Below are 21,982 nucleotides of genomic sequence, written 5' to 3'. Positions count from 1 at the left end.
TAATGTATGATTTTCAGATGTTCTGAGTGGTGGGACAGTTGAATTGGTGTTGGTCAACTAGTAAGAGGAAGCATCACACTGTCTGAAATGTCAGAATGAGAAACTGCTCACCTATGAAGGGGGCCCCGGGGTGTGATAGTTTCTGGGAGGTAGTCCACAAGTGGTGCCCAACACCCTCCATTGTAAGGCATAGGCAGGGGATGTGGCTGTTTGGTTTCCACAATATTCAATAACCAGCTCGTATATGGAGAAACAGGATCGTCTGCATGGAAAATCATTAAAACAGAGTGTATAAAACCCAAGTCTGGTCATCCATTTTTGAGAAATACTAAAATAGATTTTATGCTAACGTATCAGTTCAGCTGTTTGGAATAATGTGATAAGATGCCATGATGTTTGCAAATTCCTGTGTTCAATAACAAGTGATGCATTTTTAATCCCTCTTTCATGCTGATGGAAATTAAAGAGATTCTAAGCAGACAGCACTGAATGGTAGGAGCGGCAGCTGAATGCCTGCTGTCCCTTAGTAGCTTTGGATCCAGATCACAAAGCACCAAGCAACGGACTTTCTCTTCAAAAATGAGAGAAAAGTTCAGCCAACAAAGCTGCTGTCAGAAGCCATCTGCTGCAAGGAGCAGAGTACCAGTGACACATTCTTGCAACTCCTCACCAGTGCCCTGCTGAGCAATGCTACAAAGGCAAAGTTAAATGTCCTGAATTAGCAAAGAGGCATAAGGAATGCAAAAAACATCTTCAGGGCAATTTTGTTTCAACAGGGAAGAATTATCTCTTGAATTTCTCATATTTAACTTTGCTTCACTATGACAGGTGCTGTTTGTTAATGAGCATTAGGGTTTTTTCTTCCACCTGTTTATCTGCAATGATGTGGGTCAAGTAAGTTATGTCCAACAATTTCTGTCTTCTCTCAGCTGCACAGTTTTGTTAATCTCTTCTGTGTTTTGTTCCCTCTCACTCCTTTTGATTTTCCCACTGGTCAGTTTTTATTTCGGAGGTCTAGCAGTTTGCAATACGCTGCTGTGGAAAGTAACTTTTCCAGGTCTGTTCTTGACATACACCCAAACGTTGTCTTTTATGAATTTTTAATTAGTGTTATTTTTTGCTCTGCTTTGTTTTTGTTTGGAGTTTTGTGGGCTTCTGTTTGCTTGTTTGTTTTGGTTTTATTTTGTTTCACTTTTGTATTTTAGGTAGATTTGAAACTCTCAGCACTTTCTTCTTTTTTTTTTTTTTTAACAGCATGCATCTGATGCTTGTCAGCTTTCCCACGGGAAAAGAAATTGTTTTGATGCCTACAAAAGTATCAGAGCTAGCTATTTCTAATGCACATCAATTCTTAGTTTTGAAAAAACATCTTCAGCCCAGATCTTCAGGAGACCTTTAATGCAGTAGCTGCTTCTCCAATTATTTCTAAAATGCAACTTTATAATTCCCATTCTTCAGTGCTGGTCTTTCAAGGAACATTTTAGACCTTTATGATTTAGACCTCTACTTAGATCCTCATCTGGAGGATGATTGCTTAGTTACAGATAAAGAAAAAACTGACCTAATAATGTATCAAAGTACAGCATTTTTGCATATTCATCTTGTAAGAATTAACCAGATAATGTTTGCCAGATGCTTTTCACAGGTACTACTTATTTAAGTGTTTAACAGCATAGTGCTTCATGAAGTTCACACTGAGACTTAGATCCTCACTCATGTTTTCACAGGTTTATGTACAGACTGAAAAAGGAACAAAGAAGCACTTTGAAGCTTAACATGCAATCCTTATCCGAACAAAACGTTTTCTGTGCTGCAGAGTTATGTTCCCTGTTTATATCCTCAGCAATACATGTATGTTCAAGTAGACTGGAGAAAAGAAAGAAGCCATACAAGCAACTCCTTTGTAGCTTAATGGAAGTTGCATTATGTATCTTGTAGAATGATGAATGGTATAAGAATTGCTCTTTCTTATTAGAATTTTATATAAATGTGAGCAGCTAAGTAAAATGCATTTTATTTTACATGTAGGTATTCATATATTTGCTAAAGGAATCCCTAGGCGAAGCACACTTTGCATAAATATTCATCGTACTAGGAAGCTTGCATGTACATGCAGGAAAAAAACATTTGGGCACTAGTTTGAGGAGACATTCCAAAAGAGCAAAGAAAATTTCAGTATTTTTTAACCTTTTATTACTCTAAGCTCTTGTCAAACCCACCAACTTTTGAGGGTTGTTCTGATAATATAAATATTGTTCTGCTTTGAAAGATTGTTAATGCAGATCAGATTAGCATCAGTGCTCCAGATAACATCTGGTGAAGAATTGTTAGTAGCTGCAGCACTAGAAACCCACAAAAAACCCAAGACAAGTGTACTAGGACCTACTGAGTTTAAGATGTTACAGACTTTTTTGTGTATTTAAATACTCAAGTTTGTACATACACAATATTTTGTAAATATTGTGCTTCATAATTATGAATAATAGTTTCTAATATACATTTAATTATCCCATTGTAATGTATTTGACAGTGTTTGCATATTTTGCAGATGAGTATTGCCAAAAATTACTTAGATTAAAGCATATTTAAAATCTTTACTTCTTATGTCAAAATACTGTTCCAAAATGGTGTCTGTAGCACCAAACCAAGATATTATGGCCTATATATTATTTGACCTGGCTTTAACAAGCCAGAGATGAAAGTCAATAACAAGGTCTTGCCTTATTTACGTTCGGTTAGGGCCTAACTGAAATCTCTAAATTGCCTTCTTTACAATTCAATCAAAAAATGAAGCCAAGCAATCCAACTCATAAATTTTACACTGTTGTTCAATAGTTGACACTGTTTTTCTTTGGAATATCTGCTGAGCACCAAGTGTCTATTTACAGTCCATTTTGCAGAAATACATATAGAACAACAAGCGTGCTCAGGAGCCCTATCTCAATCTGTTCACTAATACACATTTGCACAGTGTAGCCAGAAACTAGTTGCAGAGGGCATACAAAAGCTAAAGAGGAGATAAGATCTCATATTTGGAAATTCCTGAATCTCTTTTCATGCTCTTGTAACAGCACTTGATTTGGAGGGATATACTGGCAAATGACACAATTCAAAGCACTTGCTATAATGCTCTTAGTTGGCTTTGCCGTGTACAAAAGGCTCAATGTGTTACTGTCCAGAGGATTCTTTGCTGCTGCCTTTTGTGAAGTTCTCTGGCCTTCAAATAGGTTTGACTGAGCCCAGATTAAACAAAGTAAATTAATTAAATGAGGTATGAAGGTAAAATAAGGACACTCCCTGTATGGTAAAGCTACATTTGTTACATTTCTATTTATAAAGAATTTAAACAGAGAGCCTCCGCCAGACATCAGAATGTTTTCCTCTCCCACCAAAACACCAGAAATTTCATCAAATTGAATAATAAAACTTACTTTTGTCATCATCGTAAGATCCTCCGGAGCTATTACTGTACCTTGATTCTAGTCGAGTATGTGCTCTGATTACATTACTGAACCTTCAAATACAAGGAAAAAGTCTTCATTATAAACATAGACTGACATCAAACATCTGGACTACATGCTTACTCTAAAAACAGAAAAAGCATTTCCTTAAGTATGCATTTTTATACAGGAGTTGACAGCTGCACTTTTACACAAGAGTAGATAGCAATGTGAATACAATGCTGTTTCTTTCCACGAAAGATTTTGCAGTCAGTTTCTGAGAAGTTCTAACAGCTCTTAAAATTTAGCAAAGGGAAATTCTTATGCTGCAAACATGTGGTTTTCTTGAAGCAAGAAATTGCTAAGGCTGAACTGAATCCACAGCTAGTATTTTGTCACAGATCATGTTCATGGGTAAAATTCTCCCAACTTGCTAAAGCAGTAACTGACTGGATAGTCCAAAGCCAAACCCACACCAGGTATCAAGCAGGAAAAGCTTCAGCAGATCCCCTTTCCACAGGAGAATCCAGCAACTGCCAGAGCAGACCTAACAGAGAAGTTAAGGGCTATGAGAGCCAGAAAAAACTGCTCACAGCTGTCCTCAAATCTGCCACAGATCTTTTACTTTTTGCCAGCTAACTTTTATTCGTGATCTCCTTTGACTTCCTCCACCTTGTGCTGTCAGGGTAACTAGGCCTGAAGTGGAGCGAGAGGAGCCATACTGAGGTCTCACACACTAGTGATGATCTAAAAACATCACCACTTCTGCAAAGCTAGGAACCTAATTACAAATAACCATATATCAAATGAAACAAAACCGAAGGTTTTCTAGACAACATTCAATTCAATTTTTTACTAATGTGCACACATCTTAGTGCAGGGTATTTCACTATACATCGATGTATTACACTGTTTCCGAAGCACGTCTGTCTCGTAAGGACACAATAAATTCCTTGTGTGAATTACAAAAATGCATCATGAGCCATCTTAATACACGATATTCTATCTATGACCTTCATTATTTCATATGTCTTGATGCATGAAGTCAATATTAATGGACATTCTAAGACTGACACATTGGTTTAGAAATGCAGATGCACTTACAGCTTCCAGTTTCTTTGGTAACATAAATGCCAGCAATGAATTCAGGTAAATTATTTTTCATTTTTTTCTGAGGTGTCTTTCAGCAGGAACCAGAATGCCAGAACTTTATAATTTTCCTTTTATTTTTATCATATGGTCTCTGATAAATCTGAATGCTAAGAACATTTTTGGAGTCACATTTAAAACTTACATAAGACAAGAAACCCTGAAAACACAGTTAGATTGAAAGTACAGTAGGAGATGTTTGCTCAACTTGCCTGAAAATCAACTAAATAAAAATCTAACTTAAAACTATATAGCCATAAAATTTAGCTAAAGAATAATAAAAAAATAATTCAGAGGAAAAATGTTTTTATTTTCCTTTCTAGTGCATATGCTGAAAACATCATTCACAGTAAAATCTGCTTTATTATCAGTTTGAAACCTTACTTAGTACTGAGTGCTATTTTTTACTGACATTTAAATTAGCAGACACATAAAACTAACCTGACAAAATGCTACTCATGTTTGTAACACGTAAAAGGCAAGTAATTAAAAAGGTTCTGAAGTATAGAAAGGTTTGCCCACATAACTGTCTCTGTGCTCGGAGCCTAGGGAAGGTGGGTTGGACCACTGAAGTGATACTAGTGACTATTAGCAACAACAGATTAATGTAATACTAATGCACTTACTGATGAATGCTATTATAAGCCGTTCGAAGTTCTCTTACAAAACTAAGAGGGTTTCTGTGAGAGAAACAATATATATCTGTCTGTGCTCGAGGATCTGATGACCCTTAGGCTTTGCATTTATTCATTCATCATTTTTCAGTATGTATCATAAGAAGCCAAAGTCTACATTGAATATATGATTTCTAAGCAAAGTATTTTACATAGCTTTCCTCTGTAAGATATTTTATCCAGACAAAGGAGGTGTCCTTGTGGTCATGGATACAAAACTGCAAACTAAATTTTACTCACTGTCCATGAAATCGAAAGGTGTGATCAAAACTGATTTTTCATAAAGATTTGAGCAGTCACTATTTGATACACACTTTTGATTTCCTTTTTCCTTTGTAGATAACCCCTAAAAACCCATGATCTACTTAGCATGATTCAATCAATGTAGGTTCAACAGTTGTTTCTTTACAATGTATTATTAAACAACAGTCAGGAACTAGAATCCTGTGAATAGCTTTTTTAAAAAAACTTATACATACTAGGATGTATCACCATTTAGGATCAGCTTGAGCATCAGAGTTCCTCACAATACAATGCAGACTTTTATCCAACATCTCACCCTTAGCCTAGGAAAACACATGCATTTTGGAGAAAAAAACAAACCCAAACCACAAACCTTTCATCAGTCTCTTTCACCATTCTGTTCTCCTCCGCATCAGGAAAACTATCTTGGCCAGCTACAACAGTGTTACTGCTAGAGGTGGTTCCTGTGTATGAGATGTCAGTAAGAACACCTGTTACACACAGCAGACATTATTTGCAAAGCAATAAAAGACCATAACTTAAAGGGTTTTTTAGCAGCTACAGTCAAAGTGATCATCCTGCAAGTACTTGCACATATGAATGAACACTGTCACCTCTACAAACTAGGACCTGCTTGCATGGCTGAATGGTGTAAAGTTTATATGCTTTGAGGAGTAGATTAACGTAGTAATATTCTTCCACTCCTTAAACTATGCTCATTCCAAAGTGACATAACCTATCGTTTTTCAAGAATTTGGCAAAACACTAACAAGGGTAAATATGGGGTTGGTTCTTAAGTATATTTGACTACTGCAGAGTGTAACAGAAAACACATTGAGGTCATACCAGAAGCTGCAGCTGAGGCTTTGTTGCTGGCAGCAAAACGGTAAAATGGAGGATTATCGCAGTGTTGGACTATCGGGTTCACTGGGTCGGTTTGCTGCAGCTCAAAAAGAAGCTCTTCCATTGTCTGAATAGTGTTATTGCGACACAGATATATAGCAACCTTTTTTATCTAGAGAAGAAGACAACAGTTATTAAATTCTGACTAAAGTGAATTTCCAAAGAAACCAATAAATGTTACACTGCAGTACTGAAAGGATCCAGAATGCAAGTGTTGCTCCTGGACAGATATCAAAACCACATACAGTTCACACAGAAATAAAACTTTTCACCTTGACATCAACATCATTTTTCCAGCAGAGTCAATCTGTGATCTAATTACCTCAAAGTTTTTGCTTACCATTCACAATGAGATGTTTAGGTATATAAACATATAACATACACATCTACAAAACTATAGCTGTAGCCACAAACAATAAACCAGGCTCTAAGTAGCTACTTATTATATCTGTAAGCAAAGTAATAGCAAATGGAAGAAAGGTAGAGCAATTATGTACATAGACTTCATGTATCTGGATTTGAAAAATCTGAGAGTATCATTTACAGAAATTCTGGAAATTTCTATAAATCTTTTAACAAGACCTCAAAAGTTATTGTATGCATTGCAACAATAAGGGCTGTTGAAATACTGAGATCAAATTAGGATGAATTCTTGAGGAAGAAAACCCTGATGGCTAGTAAAAGCAGACACTCTCCAACTCAAACCCATTTGATTCATTAAGTGCTGGAGCTGGTGGACCATATGGGGAAGCATTCCTCTGTGCTTGCCTGCTTGTTTTTAAAGATGGCCCTAAATAGATGCTTACAGGGGAGCTAAAATACTGGACTGAACTGCCTGTTGGCCTCACCAAGTATAACTGTTCTTATACTCTTAAATACTTCCATTAAAATAACTTCCTAATTGCTTCATTTTCCTCTTTCTCTCTCTCTTTTTTTTTTTTTTTTTTTTGCTTAAACTAGAGAAAATGCACATATTCCATGTCTCTTTTACTCTATTGTGCTAAAAATTTCCCAGGGACTTTCTAGATACAAATCCATCTCCTTTCTGAGGCTCATTTCTGGTTGGGTTCACAGTGCCCTTTTCAGCTTCTCTCACCCCTGAAGGGGTCACACTAAGTCTTTGCTGTAGAAGTTTCTGAACTATAAATATTCTAAGAAATCTTTCAGTACATAATGTGAAAGAATGGACTGCTCAGCAATTTGTACTGGGGCACTGGGAAAAAATTCTTAAAGGAAACATAAGAGACAAAGCAATTAATTTAGTTGATGAAGAAAAAGATTAAAAATAAAGTGAGTCAGCCATGCTTTTGGCTTGAACCCATACAGGCAGAACAGATGGCTGAAGGCACAAAGCAGCTGGTGACTGCCTTGGGGTACAGGGGGCTCCAAAAGGAGATGGGTAAACTGGCAATCTTGCAACTCTGTGGTCTTTTGAGCCCAGGTGACCTGCAACAGTGCTGATAAACTGTCCAAATGATCTTTATTTGCTAGCATTGTCTAGCAATCTGTATCTGTTATCTAATGGATAACATGGTAATGGAAGACACATGTTTATGGTATCAGCAGTCTTGTGTAGTTAGCAGAGTTAGGTATGATTTCTTATCTGTAAACTCCAGGGCATTAGCAAAACATTGAGCAGATGCGTGTGATAAGCCCAGTGTATTTTCCTACTCCAGACAAAGCTATCAGTGAAGGGGTGACTCATAGGCACAGTCAGGCTTCCTACGGAAGCTGAAATTTTTTTCAGATTTTGCAAAATATGAGAATCAGACTTTTAACTCAACATCACAAAGCACGGACTAACTGTGTGGCAGAAAACACAGGAACCTTGTCACCTGCCGCCACCAATGAAGACCTGAGTGTCTTGTTAACAGCCACTGGAAGCCTGGGAGGGAGGCCAGAAAAGTCCCACAGGCAAAACAGGAGATACTGAGCAGCTGAAGCTGGATATGCCAAAACAGATTGCTCTACTGTCCTGGAGGAGGACAGAGCTGTGAGAGCCAAGACGTTGAGGCAAGGAAAGAATTTGAAGAAAGAAGTGCTCTGGGTAGGAGGGGGTTTGAGGTTGGCTGCTCAGAGCTGTGGGATGGCAACAGTTTTGGAAAAAGGAGGTGCTGAAAGCTTTGGGTTGGCAAGTATCTAGAGGGGAGGATAATGTATGTGAGGGGCTCCTGGGCAAGACAAGACAGGGTTAGCAGGCACCAGCCTGCTATTTAGGAGTCAGGCTACAAAGTTAGGTGTTAGACATATACTCAGCATACTCCTTCCTCTTAGAAAACTGCCCCTATTCCTTTTGTAAGCTGACAGAAATTTAACAGCCCTCATTTTGCGTCTTATCTCTGTGCTTTCCACTTGTTCTCTGCCAACATAGCTCCTCCTGATGGAGACCACCTTTGGGCCTAATGCCAAGTCTGTAACAGAGTGTAGGATCAGTCAGGTTGGAAAGAACCTGGGAGGTCTCTCGTCTACCCTCCTTTTCAAAGCATGGTCAACACTGAATGGAGAGCCTCTGTCACAACTGATGGAAAGATCTTAATTACTCTCAAGATATTTGGGATGAACCCCTTTGTCTTCCTCTCATACAAACCTTGAGCTTGTTCTTACATCAACTCTACTGTCAAATTTTTCCTCTTTTGATTAGTGAGGCATATATATACACTGATTTGAGACTACAGAACAGTAAACTCTACAAATAAAAGGAAACAAACAGGATGCCTATGGCACAATAACAACATCTTGAAAATTTGTATGGGCTTCCATATTTTCTTTATTTCATTATGTATAGCAGTCATCTTAAGCACTTTAAGCAAACTATTATTTCAGTAACTCTAAATGAAGTATGTTTATGAGGATTTTTAGCCAAGTTTCATCCCATTAATAGTAATTTTGAATGTAATTCAGGGAAATCAATAGAAAGAGGTTAACTTATAAAACAGCATATTGTAATTGTGCTGGAAAATTTACTAAATTTAGATTCTGTTTCACCCAGCAACTGAGCAATAGGGAACATGGGAATGGAACTATCCTGCTTTTCTCAGACAGCCCTCATTTTATTTTAACTGGAATAACAACAATATCCAACACAGTTTGAGTTGCATATTACAGGAACCATTATATAATTTATGACAGCCATCCAAAGGCAGAAGTTGATATGGTAAGGAGCTTATAAAGGTTAACTATCTTCTGTCTCTTCAGATGTCCCACAGAAAGCCTTAGTTGGTTACAGGAGAACAGAATGCATCACTTTCTTAAAATTGCATGCTTTTCTGAAAGAACAGCTAAATATTTACAACAAATAAGCTAATAAGACCATAGCATGTTATGTCCCATTCATGATACAACATTCATTGTTTAATAGACTTTCAAAATTTAACTAATAGCTTTGTAAACTAATTGATTACTGAGAAAAAATATAAGCATTTAGTATTTTTACTTCTCTTCATTTTCCACGCAAGTTATTTAATCACAGAACAGCCATTCTATCTTTTTAATAAAAAATTAAATATATATATACAAATTGCATATTTTTATGAAAGTCTGTAATGAAAAAATATCTCTAATATTTTTTTCAATTCATTCGGGCAATTTATGACCCATCTCTGCTACTGTACCCATACAGTGACATGTAAAGTTGCTCTTTGCTTGGAAGAAGCCCAGTTCCTACTTGACATGAGGTGTGCTCCACTGCTGAAGACTGAGATTTGAAGTACTCAATTCCTGTCTTTAATTTCAGTTTTTTGGCTCTTTTATTCCTGACATTTAATTTTGTACAATGTGCTAAGCAATACGTTGATATTTCTTATTTTTGATACATAAATTCATTTTCTGCAGGTGATAGCTATTTTCTTTATTAAAACCTGTGTAAACAACAGCAAATAAAATAAAGTGCAAACACTTACATAAGGTAAGAGGATGGTATCACTGCTAACACCACACAAACTAATGAGAAACTGCAGCGTTATCCTAAGGTTGTTACTCCATTTTTCATTGTTGGCCAAAGCATTCCAGACATTTTCCATCTCCGGTCCGGGAATTTCATCTCCATACTGTAAAGAATCATAAGCATACATTTCTTGAAATACACAGACTTCCAAACTAAAGCATGCTCTTTTCGAGCATTTTCTAATGCAAAATCTACAGTCAAATGATGTAAAAAGTTACAAAACATTATTTTCAAAATCTATCTGACAGACTTCAGAGCATAAATTCTATTTAATAGCATTTAGGTCCCGATCCACAGAAGGACTTAAATCACAAAAAAAAGAAAAAAAAATTCTTAAGGAATATAAATTCAAAAAGTGAAACCCAAGCAGTTTATTAAGTTTCATCTTTAGAGTTGTCAAGTAACCAAAGTTCTGCATGTTTGTGCTAAGTGCTTAAGTCTTCACAGTAGTGGACAAATGGGAACCTCTCTTCCCAGTAAATCCTAGCAGAATTAAGCATTTTATGGGCCTTTGCTTTCACATTGGAAATGAGCAGTTTTTACTCTCTTTTGCAATACACAGTTATAGAAATTACTCCCTTTTGTCCAGTCAGTCAAATATTTAGTGCATGCATCCAGTTATGTGGGAGTCTAGAATTGAAGCTGTTCTGTTTCCTATGTAAAATTTTTGCCTCCCACTTTGAGAAGTCTGTTTTAACCACCGCCCAGGCTGACATTCTACTAGCAGAGGAGATGCAATCTCCAAATCATGCTATCCTACTGAAAATGATATAATACATATTAGCTACATCTACATTGTCACTGATATCTACATCTACTGTCATCTACACTGACACTTCCAGGTGCCAGTCCCTTTGTCACACAGATAGCCTCAAAACTAGGTCAAACCATATGGTTTGAAGCAAGCATACTTAATCACTCTGGAACCAAGACTTTGTGTGGTTTTGGAAGCAATTTACTCCAAGGACTGCTGCTGACAGGCAGTCAGGATGGGACTGCATCACACTTGTTTTCAACCCATAAAATTCCACTAACAATATCCTAGAGACTCCATATCATCAGATTATTCAAAGCCACTATCGTGCCCTGCATATGCAATGGATATCAAACAAACATGCTGGTGGGTTGAAGCACAGTCCCCACATTACTTCAGATGTGGTCATATGACAAAACACACACAAAATAATTATTATGTTTTCCTTAGAGGCCCTCAGCATGAGGCAAGATTCAGAATCAACTGCTATGTAGTGTGGAACAGACAGTCTGCTTGAGAGAAGATTAACCCTGAGCAGGTTAGGAAATATGAACCACTCTGTCTCATATGACATAGGTACCAGGCATTTCTTTCTAGAGTTTATGTATTTAGCAGTTTAGATGCATCTACTAAATCTGGTAGAAGCAGTGCCAGAGAAGGCATTGCACACTAGTAGGGCAGCCTGCAACTCAGCAAAGAGAAGGTAAAAAAATGGATTCTCAGTATCTTCTCCAACAGCTCCTTAGGCATTTTACATTAAAAAGTTACTGGACAAAAGGTCTCTGGTCCTTTATCAGGACCTGTGATGTAAAATACTTTCCGTTATGCAAAAAAATGCTTTAACCAGCACTTTAGAAATTTATACTCATTTTACCCTTTTCCCTTTTCTAAAGAACATTTAAGTGTTTCCTAGAAAGTACAAGAGTTTCAGTAGGACAAATTCCAGGTGCTTATTCTCACCCCCAAATAAACTTTCATCTGCTGCCTTACACATTAACCCAGGAGGTGATATATGAGGGAACTGAACTTAGAACCCCCATTAGTACTCCTTAATGCTCTCACTATTAAGGTGGGGTTTTTTTAAAGGATGAAACACTCTTTGTCCATGTTTAGAAAGAGAACAGTTTTAGCATTGTCCTTAATAAAACTCTTCCAGTGCAAAATTATTGGTATTGGAGGGAAGGGTTTTACAGGTTGGTTTCTTAGTTTGATTTGCTTTTTTTACCTTGGCTGTCATATACATGAGATTATTAAGGACCAGTGAGGTGGCCTCAGGTGAGCCCCAGCCATTGCCTTTTAGTCCGCCTGTGACTGCTATTTCCCCATCCTTGTCCTTCAGTTCATCTTCTGGAGTGGTAGGGCTCGAACCAGGGAGGAGCAGTCTGTTGTCTACAAGTTCAATATTATGAAGCCATGGTAGCAGATACGCAAGCATGATCTGTCTTCCATTTGGATGTGTAGTTGGAAATCGCTGGCTCACCTCTAAAACAGTAAGAGTTGAAAAGGACAACGTATTAATTTAAGGAGGAAATCTTAAATACACTGTTTAAATCACATTTCTGATGTTTGTTAGACTACCTGATGTTTTTTACCTTGCACACCACTAGCATACAAAACCATGTATTTGAGCTTCCTGAAGAGAAACATTGCTTTAATATTCCACAACAGCAAGCAACTGGTCAGGTCTTCTGTCCAAAATAACTAACATAGTCTAAGTTTAGACACAGAAACTCACCCCTTTTTACTGTGCCATATTATGTATTAAGTGAAGTGGATGTCAATAAAAAGGAAAAAGGGTAATTAAATTACTGGTGGTTATTCTAGAATTCCAAGAACTTCTAGAGAATTAGAATTAACATACAAAAGTGTTCTGCAGAATTGCACATGTCCCATTGGCCTCCAGGTTTCCAATCTATAGTTTAAATATTAAGGCATTTATTATACCAAGTTTACAAAAGCCATCTTGCATATATTGGGGTCTTATTTCCTGTGGGAAGGCCTATAAAATTCAGTTGGCTGTCAGTCCAGGAGTGCTTGTATACAGCACTTTTATATAGTATATAAAAAAAGAACTGACACTGTAAGGTAAAGGGATTTGGAAAATCTGGGATAAGAAATACAGTTTCCTGCCAAAGTGAACCACATTATCTCTCTTTACCAGAATTCTTCTGTAAAATCAGTACAGTAAACATTTCCTTTCTTTAACTGCTGCCTGGTTTTTAAAAATCTTGAAGACACATATTGTTGTCTCTCCTTATGATTCTAGATGCATACAGAAAGGGTCTCAGATTGTATATGAGAGTTTTTTTAAATGATACAGCAACATGAGTAGACGATAACAGTACTAATGAACAACATTTGCTTAAGGATAAATGAGCCATCAGAATTTCCTTACATCAGCTATTTATAACTCCTGGTATCTTGGGCACTGAGAAATGGATGATGTGCCTTTACCCTCCCTCCAGCCCCTACAGACTTAGTAAAAAAAACATAAATGGATTTTAAGAGCCAGTAAGAATTCCCATGATTACAGACATTTTTGTTCGGTTACTTAAAAAGTAGAGTAATACATTAGATTAATGAAAACAGACAGATATGTCTCAAAACATCATTGTTCCCAGGAATGGTCTCAGAGTGGGCATATTCTGAATTGTGCTCTTGCAGGTCTCATTCTTTAACATTTTTCTCAGTAACTCTGAAAAAAGGTATTTCTGATAAAATTAAAATAATGCTGAGACATGCTTATGTGGCAAATAACAGAAGGTAGAGATCGCTTAAGAGTCATTCAAATAATTGGTAAAACTGGACACAGGCAATCAATCTGCCCAAAATTAAAGTCATGTTTATATAAAATGAAGAATTATATCCTCACAAGCATCATCTCTATAAATGCATGCGTAAGAGGAATCACATGAGAACCCATGATAGTAGAGTTTGCCAACGTCATTTTAACTCATTCAGGGCACTTGTAATTTCAAAATTACCCTAAGATCTCATAAGTGGAAGAGAGTCCCCAAACAGGGTTTCTGTACTTTGCATAAGTACTTCTAGGAAATATATATTGTATTCCTAAATCTGAACCAGAATAAAAACAGGTCAAGTTACATTTATAAACAGAATTGTCGTTCAAAATGGTAGCGGTACACCATTTGTACAAATGTGTAAAGCAGATAATATGTCATATAAATACAGGTACCTGAAAAAAGTGGAAGGGTAAGTTCAGGATACATCCTTGCTAGTTCATATGAAAGAAGGGCAAGTGAGACACTGTAAAGAGGTGGCAGTGGACCATGCGTCCCATACAAGATACTGCCTGGTCTTTGCTCAGCTACCTTTTTTGAATAAACGAAAAGCTTTGATTCAAGGATCTATAAAAGACAAAAAAAAAAAAAGAAATGAGACAAAACTTCATTAATTCACAAAATGTCAGCATTTCAAGTTTAGCTATCAGAGAACATTCTATATGCTTCACAGTATACTCTCCAAATATGAAAGACACTATAACATTCATTTTTATATAAATACTCCCATAAGTATTTATAGCCAAGACAAAACTGATTGTTTATTTTCAAAACAAAACTAAAACGCAAATAAACAGTGCTTTATAAGAATTTCTCAAAACAACCTCCAAAGATAGGAGGACAAAAAAAGTAGCTGATACGTGCCTGCATAAGTTGCATGGAAATTTCATAAATCTCTCTGTTGGTGTCAGATGCCTTGAACAGCACCAAGTTTAAAAGCGTCACTATATCAAAAGGATAGTTCCTAGAAGAATAAACAGTACATTTTTGTGAATGTTGGTGAGGAATGCAGATTATATTCACTCTAATTTACTATGGAATATGGTCTAAAGAAAATGTCATCTTTCTTTTCTCTGTTCTACCATCAGAATATGTGAAAGGGAGCTGTTATGAATACATGCTGCTTGATCAAAGGGCCATCTGGAGAATGGGAAGAAAGAAAGGATTATTTGTAATTACCTTAGACTAATGCTTAGGAATGCATTGAGTTATCCGCAGTGAGAAAGGCAATACCTGTGTCTATAACTGTCAATTTATTTTAATTTATAACATAAACTGTTAACAGAACAGGCCAACACCCAGGAAATAAAACAGGTAGCATGAAAACTTCCAGTAATAAAGTACTTCTCTAGACAAGTTGCAATTAAAACAGTCCCTTTGGACAAAAGATGAAATCTCTGACGTGAATATTTTGAGGTGTTAGACAATTCTATCAAAATTGTTTTCAAACATTAAACATGAACTGATTGAAAAAGTCTGCTATCTATAAAGTCAACTTCAACGGTAGGGTTAAACATATCAAAGTGTTAATGAAAATATTGTCAGAAGAAGAATTCCCATGTCACAGCATTTGGATTTTCACTAAAATAATTTTCCTTTTTCTACTCTTGATTTGTAAATGCACCTGATTCCATTGTGAACCATCAATTTCTCATCCTAGATCTCAGCTCCTGGATGGCTGCAGAATGCCTACATGGACTTTTTAATACGGCAGATACGTGTGTGTGGCATGGGACATTCTTGGTAATTCCAAACTAGCTGCAATCCATGCTCTACACCCGTCTCTTTGACCTTCAACTAAGTTTAAAAAGTAAATTTAAAAAAAGAAAAAAAGAAGGGAAGTAGCTTTTATGTAGAAAGTCAGACAGGCATCATCAATGAGATACATTACTGCTCATTTCACTAGTAGTTTAGGCAGTGGCCTCCTGATACATTTTGATAGATGATAGAGGAAAAACTCTTAACAGCTTTCAAATATTAATAAAAATTCTCAACTTGCTAAAAATAGGACTTTCCCTTCAAAGTAAATCATGCAAATCATACTCTCAATTTTTACTGTAATATGGGAAATTACAGTAATATTTTATTGTAAGTATGGGAAAGATTAATTTTTAGGACACAGTGGCATAGGTAACACAATGTGAGGAAAAAAGACTGGCTTAAAACCTGATATTTTTCTGTGTTTCTAAAATAAAAAGCATCCCTTAACATAACTGAATTTGCAAACACAAAAATCCATTCATATTTTAAAAATCTCAGTATAATGCAGTCTCTAGTCTATTTGCTCCTGTAAGAACAGAAGAATTCTGCAGATAATTCTAAAATATTTGATTTGTTTTGATTTGCTATATGCCAAGTATTTCTATATTGAACTATGATGATCAGACATCTTGCCAAATTATTTTTGTAGAGAGTAAATTTTCAGATGTATTTTAATTAGATGCAAATTACTGCATTATTGAATTTCTCTATAAATTTTGTCTTTAAAAAATTAAAAAAGGATAGATTTTTATGAAGGCCTGACACAAAAGCAATATTTCTATTCATGTCTTCTTGTAGCTCGTGCTTGCTCAGCATTTGCAGTAATGATACCAGCTGACAGAAAAGTAACTAAACAAATTAACTGAAAGTCAGAAAAAGAACATGACTTTGTAGATAACAAGAAGTCAAAATAATGACTTTAAAGCTATTAACATTTAAAACATTTTTTTCCTTTTATAAATTAAATTAAAAACCATGCCAAATCTTTTGAAACCCGATTTACAACCTTGGCTTTATTAGCCACCAGCGTGCTTGTAACAAATGTGGATAGAGCCTTTCCCAAATCTTTGTTCGTGAAGCCTAGCCATTGGGGGGTGTGTGGAGATTTATGACCTACATTCATGTGGCTATTTTCTATCTTCCTGAGCAAAACAGCATCAAAATAACACAGATTTTAAATGTATATACAGTAAGAGCATCTTCTACCAAACACATCACTTTGTTTTCAGACTCATGAAAATAAAGCGTTACAGTCCCCAAGAATTGTTTGAGAAGATAGAACATAAGAGTATGACCAAGAAGCCTTTACAACAGAAGCTGAACCTCCAGTTTTCTTTACATTTGAAAGCATAGATTAATAGATTAATTAATACCTGCTTCCACACACAGTTGCAATGGCTTTGAAACATCCAGAGGCAAGCTGGTACGATCCCGTATAACATCGATCTATAGCCCAGTTGAAGAGATTGATTTGATCAGGATTCAGTTCCAGCAGGAGGACTACAACTTCACAACCAAGCTGATGAACCTGAGCAAATGTTGAAACATGATTAATGGGCTCAGATATGTTCATTCTCTAAATTGTTTAGAGTGACATAGGCAAAATGGGGACAACTGAGAATTCAAATACATAAAAAGAAATCACAAAATTTATAATAAATTTATTTTAGGGCAGAGTTGAAATGTGACTCAGGTTTCAATACTCCTCACTTGAAATAAAATTCTATGTACAAAGATTACATGAATGAAATAAATTTTCCAAAATGAATATAAAGTTTCCAAAGTACAGCACAGAAAAAAGCAGAGTCTTTGGAAAATCTACGACATTTGATAGGTGTTCTTGGGCAACTTACATTTATATTGATTAACTGACTTAACTGACTTCCTAATTCCTGAGAATTTCACAGTGACACGCCTTCATATTTATTCTTCTTTTGACTAATGCAGAAGCAAGGCAGACAAAGAAAGATACCTTTTGCAAGCCCGGGGGTATGAAACTTGTACGTTTAATCCAACTATACCATACAATCTAACAACTCTCCATAAGGACCTTGTGTCACTTTATCCTACTACCATCACTGCTACAAACACAACACAAGTAAGGTTTGGATTGTATAGGATAGTACTGGAACATCAAACACTAATGCCTATTAATATTTTGTCACTAAGTGTAGCTATGTACTTGTAAAGACTGCAAATGATCCTTATTGTTAATGGACAAGGTAGGATCCTTCTCATCTAAATCTGAACTAGTTGTATAGGCAATGTGGTTTAGTTACAATCCTTCATTACAGGGATTAATCATGAACTGAAGTGATTAGCTTAAGGGAAAGAAATTTGACCTATTTATCCTAATCAACTACCTATACTAACCTATATCCTCTAGCTGCTTCACACACATTTAGATTTTGCTGTTTGCCTTTTTTAGCAATCACAGTCGTGTGTGCTGGTATGAGACTTCTAGGGAGAACAGCAGATCAAAGTGCAAGATACCGCAAAGAGAAAGATTGTTCTCTCTCTCTCCACTTGATGTAAATCTCCAATCTACTCCTTGTTAATCAAAAAGACAGTTCAATTAGATATAAATGCAGAATTATGACTGTGTAGTTACTAAGTCAAAGCCCATCTTCACAGAAATGGAGGAGAAAATGGCAAGAATAATCTATTACATGTTCTTTAAAAAGAAAAAAAACACCTTTCCTTTTCTGAATAATTTTTTTCATCACTTATTTGCAAGACCTAACCCACACAGTTTTCACTAAGATTTGTTTCATCAGCATCTATGTTACCAAGAAGTAACAGATTTTTAGAATGTATACAGTCATAGTTCTTACAGTCACAAACTCTTTAGTCACCCAGTACAGACATTAAAGTTATTCATCAGTGTTGTATTCTGGTGAGTACTTACACGTAAATCTTGACAAGCCAGAATGTTATCAAGCCATTTGTAAAGATATCCATCAGGGGAAAGACCAACATTATCAAACACAGGTCCACAGCAGAGCACTGCTGACATGGCCTAGAAACAAACGAAACTTTAGTTGCCCAAAAAAGTAACATAATTCACCTTTCAGAATTATTTTAGCTCAGATCCAGGCAGACAGGACTGCCACTTGTTTTCCATTTTGAGGAAACTATAGTGAAAATGGTAACAGATGACTTTGCTAGAATTCAATAATTATGTTGCTACAGGCTGTATTGGATTCAAGATCATGCTCAGTTTAAGCATTTTGGAGGGAATACTATTGCCCAGCTTCCCAAGATACATTTTGTCATTTTACCCAGTCTTCACAAATCAAGCTACAAAAGCAGTTAAAATATACTCAGATGTTTCAATCTGTTTCTGCAAATATTAAAACTGTTTTACAGGAAGTGAGGCAGCTTATATAAGTACATAAGCTATTTCTTTCCCAGCTTATTTATGCAGGGGAGTTACAACTAGTTTTGTCACAAAAGTATATCATTACTGGACATGTCACCAGGCAAGTATGGGAGAAAGTCCTGAGATGTACACTGGTATAGATTCAGTATGCTGAGATACTGAATTTGGTACTACACTTGATTTCAGAGCCTAAGATCCTCTTGCTGAATCTGATAATCTGTTAATGAACAGCTAAGTAAAATTTTAAAATGCCTTCTGGTTTTGAAAATAGTTAGCCTTGAAAAGTGTTGACAAAGAAAAAATTAGATAACTTCAGTGCTATACTGTATGATACCACTGTACATATACATATGAGCGTACAAGTTTGCATTGAATATGCCAATTCAAATTTCTGTGAAATAAAAGGAAATAAACCCCACAGCTACTTGCATTTTGACTGAAAAACTGCTGTTACCGATTTGGACAGCGAAACTTTATTACCTTTAATGCACAATACTGGTATCTTGTAATCTGATGATTTCTATCACTGTAACGGTCCAGTGGTGTGAACATAATACTGAAAGGTCCTGCCCACTGACTGAATAAGATGAACAGGTGATGCCTCAAGCTCTGCTGAGGGAAGAGAAATCTCCTGTGGTGAACTAAGTGAACAGAAACAGAAACAGTTGTGACTTGTTAATATTGAATATACATTCATGTGGCATAATGATATCAAATGAATATCAAATTTCTACAAAAAGGGAGTTTTTTTATATGTTCAATATACACTTACTCCAAAGTATCTAAGCTCCTTTAAAAATCTAATGAAGGTAGTAAGATGCATCTAATTTCTAAGAGCCTTCAGTTCTGAATTAATGGGTAGTTATACAAACATGTACATCTGACTTCAGAAAAGCATGCCAGAACCTAATTATAAAATCAGGGGTTTCACTGCCTTTGCATTCCTTTCATGGTAAATATTTACTTGTTTTTTCCAATCCTTTAAATGCAAGCCTAAACAATACATACATCTTATTCTAATACACTAATAGGTAGGGACAATAAATAGAAGAAACTTGGTGCCTGTTTACGACAAAGATGTGGTATATGTTCTGAACAGCCAAATTACCTGAGCAAGTGAAAAAATATCTATGAATTCTTAACCACGTGGAGGAAAAAAAAGATAATTCTTTTAAACAATAGTTTTAAGTCCCCTCAGCAAAACATGATGTCAGAGGCCGTACTATGTTTATTGAAGAGACTGGCAAACTGCTACTAGCCAATTATTTTTCATGTGGAAACTGTGGTGGAGGCAAATAAAGTTTAACTAAACAATACTTATGCAAATCAGCATGAACAATGGCTAAAAGTGATAGATCTTGACATGATAAACATTTGTTTGCTAGGAGCTGTTATGGCTTTAGTTATTGATACATTTTAAAGCTGTCTTGTTAGTAGAAATATATCTCTGAATTACTGAAATGCGTTAAGTTCTTACTGTAGTCTCTCAAAGCATACAACATGACTTTCATTGTGGAAAATTCATACAACACGCAGTCATTGGTCATGCGCCTTGTAGAACGTCAGAATGAATGCAAAGAGGAAGGGCTTTGCAAAATAAAGGCTCATGGCAAAGTAACTACTAAAGAAATACTGTATTGGTAATGAACATCATGTAGAAGAGAAATAAAGGAAAGAAATTCAGTATTCTGTTTGCTGTTGGCAGCTAAGAACTTGACATCATTCAGTTCAAAGAGATTTTTTTAGAGAGTAACAGGGATGAAATTTTTTTCTTTATTTTGTTCAACTATTATAAGTTCTCTATGCAACTATACAACTTTGAAAAAATTTACATATTGGAAACTTACATGAAAGCATTTGTACATTATTTATTCCCTCACTTTCCTCTTTTGAATTCCTTTGTATTTGTTGCTACCAATGCTGCTATGTCTTGTCATAAATGATCTGGACATAATGATCTTAGACAGACTGAGTAAGCTGCAGACCTCATCGTTCAGTAATTACATGGAGGCCATTAAAGCAGAGGTGTTTTTTTCTTCTTTGCTAATGGAATTACATTATATTTCTGAAGTGATCTTGCAATATATAAAAAGCATGAATTCAACAGTAGAAATCTTGGTGATACAACTGGACTCAGGTAACATGGTCTCAACACCTTGTGCAAGTTTTTCACTACATTTAATACTGTACATTTTCTGCACCTACCTATATTCTTCAATGCCTGTCAGTTTATGAAGAGTCTGGCAATCAAGTCAGAGGGAAGAAAATAAGGCCTTATTTCAAAGAAATCTGGAGTCATTAAGGGTCACAGACAATTTCTTAGCTGGGCTTTTAAAGAGCTGATTATTATAACTGACTATTACAAGCTTCATCAAGCTTTACTGTTTTTTTTTTTAATTTAACTCTTAGTAGACTTTTGAACACATTTTTGTCTACATTTTCCTTAACATTCGTTACATGACAATTCACAAGCAGTAAAAAAGCATAGAAAAAAAAGAAGAAATAAAAAATTACTTTTCCAATATCTATATTAAATGCAATTTTATAGTATGTTGAGACAATTCAGCACCATACCTGGAACACACTGAATCAAGTTGGCAATCATTGCACTGAAATGTGCTCTCATATCCTTAAGGATTTCAACTTCTTTATCATTTTCAGCCTCCAAAAGCATGCGAGTCAGATCAACGTACTCTAAGAACAAGGCTCCAAGGGCTAACGTATCTCTTTCTAAGGCTCCATTTGTACTAGCATAAAGGAAAGTTGTACATTAATACAGAGTAACAGTGTAGTTATACTACAGTTTTCTGAAGAAATGCAGAATAATCTTTCCGTATCTGACAGACTACACAATTCTTCAAAGAACATACCAACATAATCTCAGTGTGGAAAACAGTGAAAATTATTTCACTTAAAAGATCAATATTTTTGA

General features: G+C 35.9%; 1 protein-coding gene across 6 annotated transcripts in view; it reads right to left on the bottom strand.

The window, feature by feature from the left end:
- The window catches only part of FRY (FRY microtubule binding protein), a 205,115-nt gene that overhangs the window by 52,104 nt on the left and 131,029 nt on the right, over positions 1-21,982 (bottom strand). For all 6 annotated transcript variants that reach the window (XM_018071108.2, XM_018071105.1, XM_018071106.1 and 3 more), the window contains 12 exons: positions 21,625-21,797; positions 19,531-19,691; positions 18,577-18,687; positions 17,042-17,196; positions 14,772-14,871; positions 14,303-14,474; positions 12,332-12,588; positions 10,309-10,455; positions 6,353-6,521; positions 5,880-5,970; positions 3,432-3,514; positions 112-262 (listed from right to left, as the gene is read on the bottom strand). In XM_018071108.2, coding sequence (XP_017926597.1) covers positions 112-262; positions 3,432-3,514; positions 5,880-5,970; positions 6,353-6,521; positions 10,309-10,455; positions 12,332-12,588; positions 14,303-14,474; positions 14,772-14,871; positions 17,042-17,196; positions 18,577-18,687; positions 19,531-19,691; positions 21,625-21,797 — 1,770 coding nt within the window. The remainder of the gene's footprint in view (positions 1-111; positions 263-3,431; positions 3,515-5,879; positions 5,971-6,352; positions 6,522-10,308; positions 10,456-12,331; positions 12,589-14,302; positions 14,475-14,771; positions 14,872-17,041; positions 17,197-18,576; positions 18,688-19,530; positions 19,692-21,624; positions 21,798-21,982) is intronic.

The sequence above is a fragment of the Manacus vitellinus genome, unplaced genomic scaffold (genome assembly GCF_001715985.3).
Source record: "Manacus vitellinus isolate BGI_N305 unplaced genomic scaffold, ASM171598v3 scaffold_2_pilon, whole genome shotgun sequence".
Lineage (NCBI taxonomy): Eukaryota > Metazoa > Chordata > Aves > Passeriformes > Pipridae > Manacus > Manacus vitellinus.
This window is presented reverse-complemented; position numbering and strand designations above follow the sequence as displayed.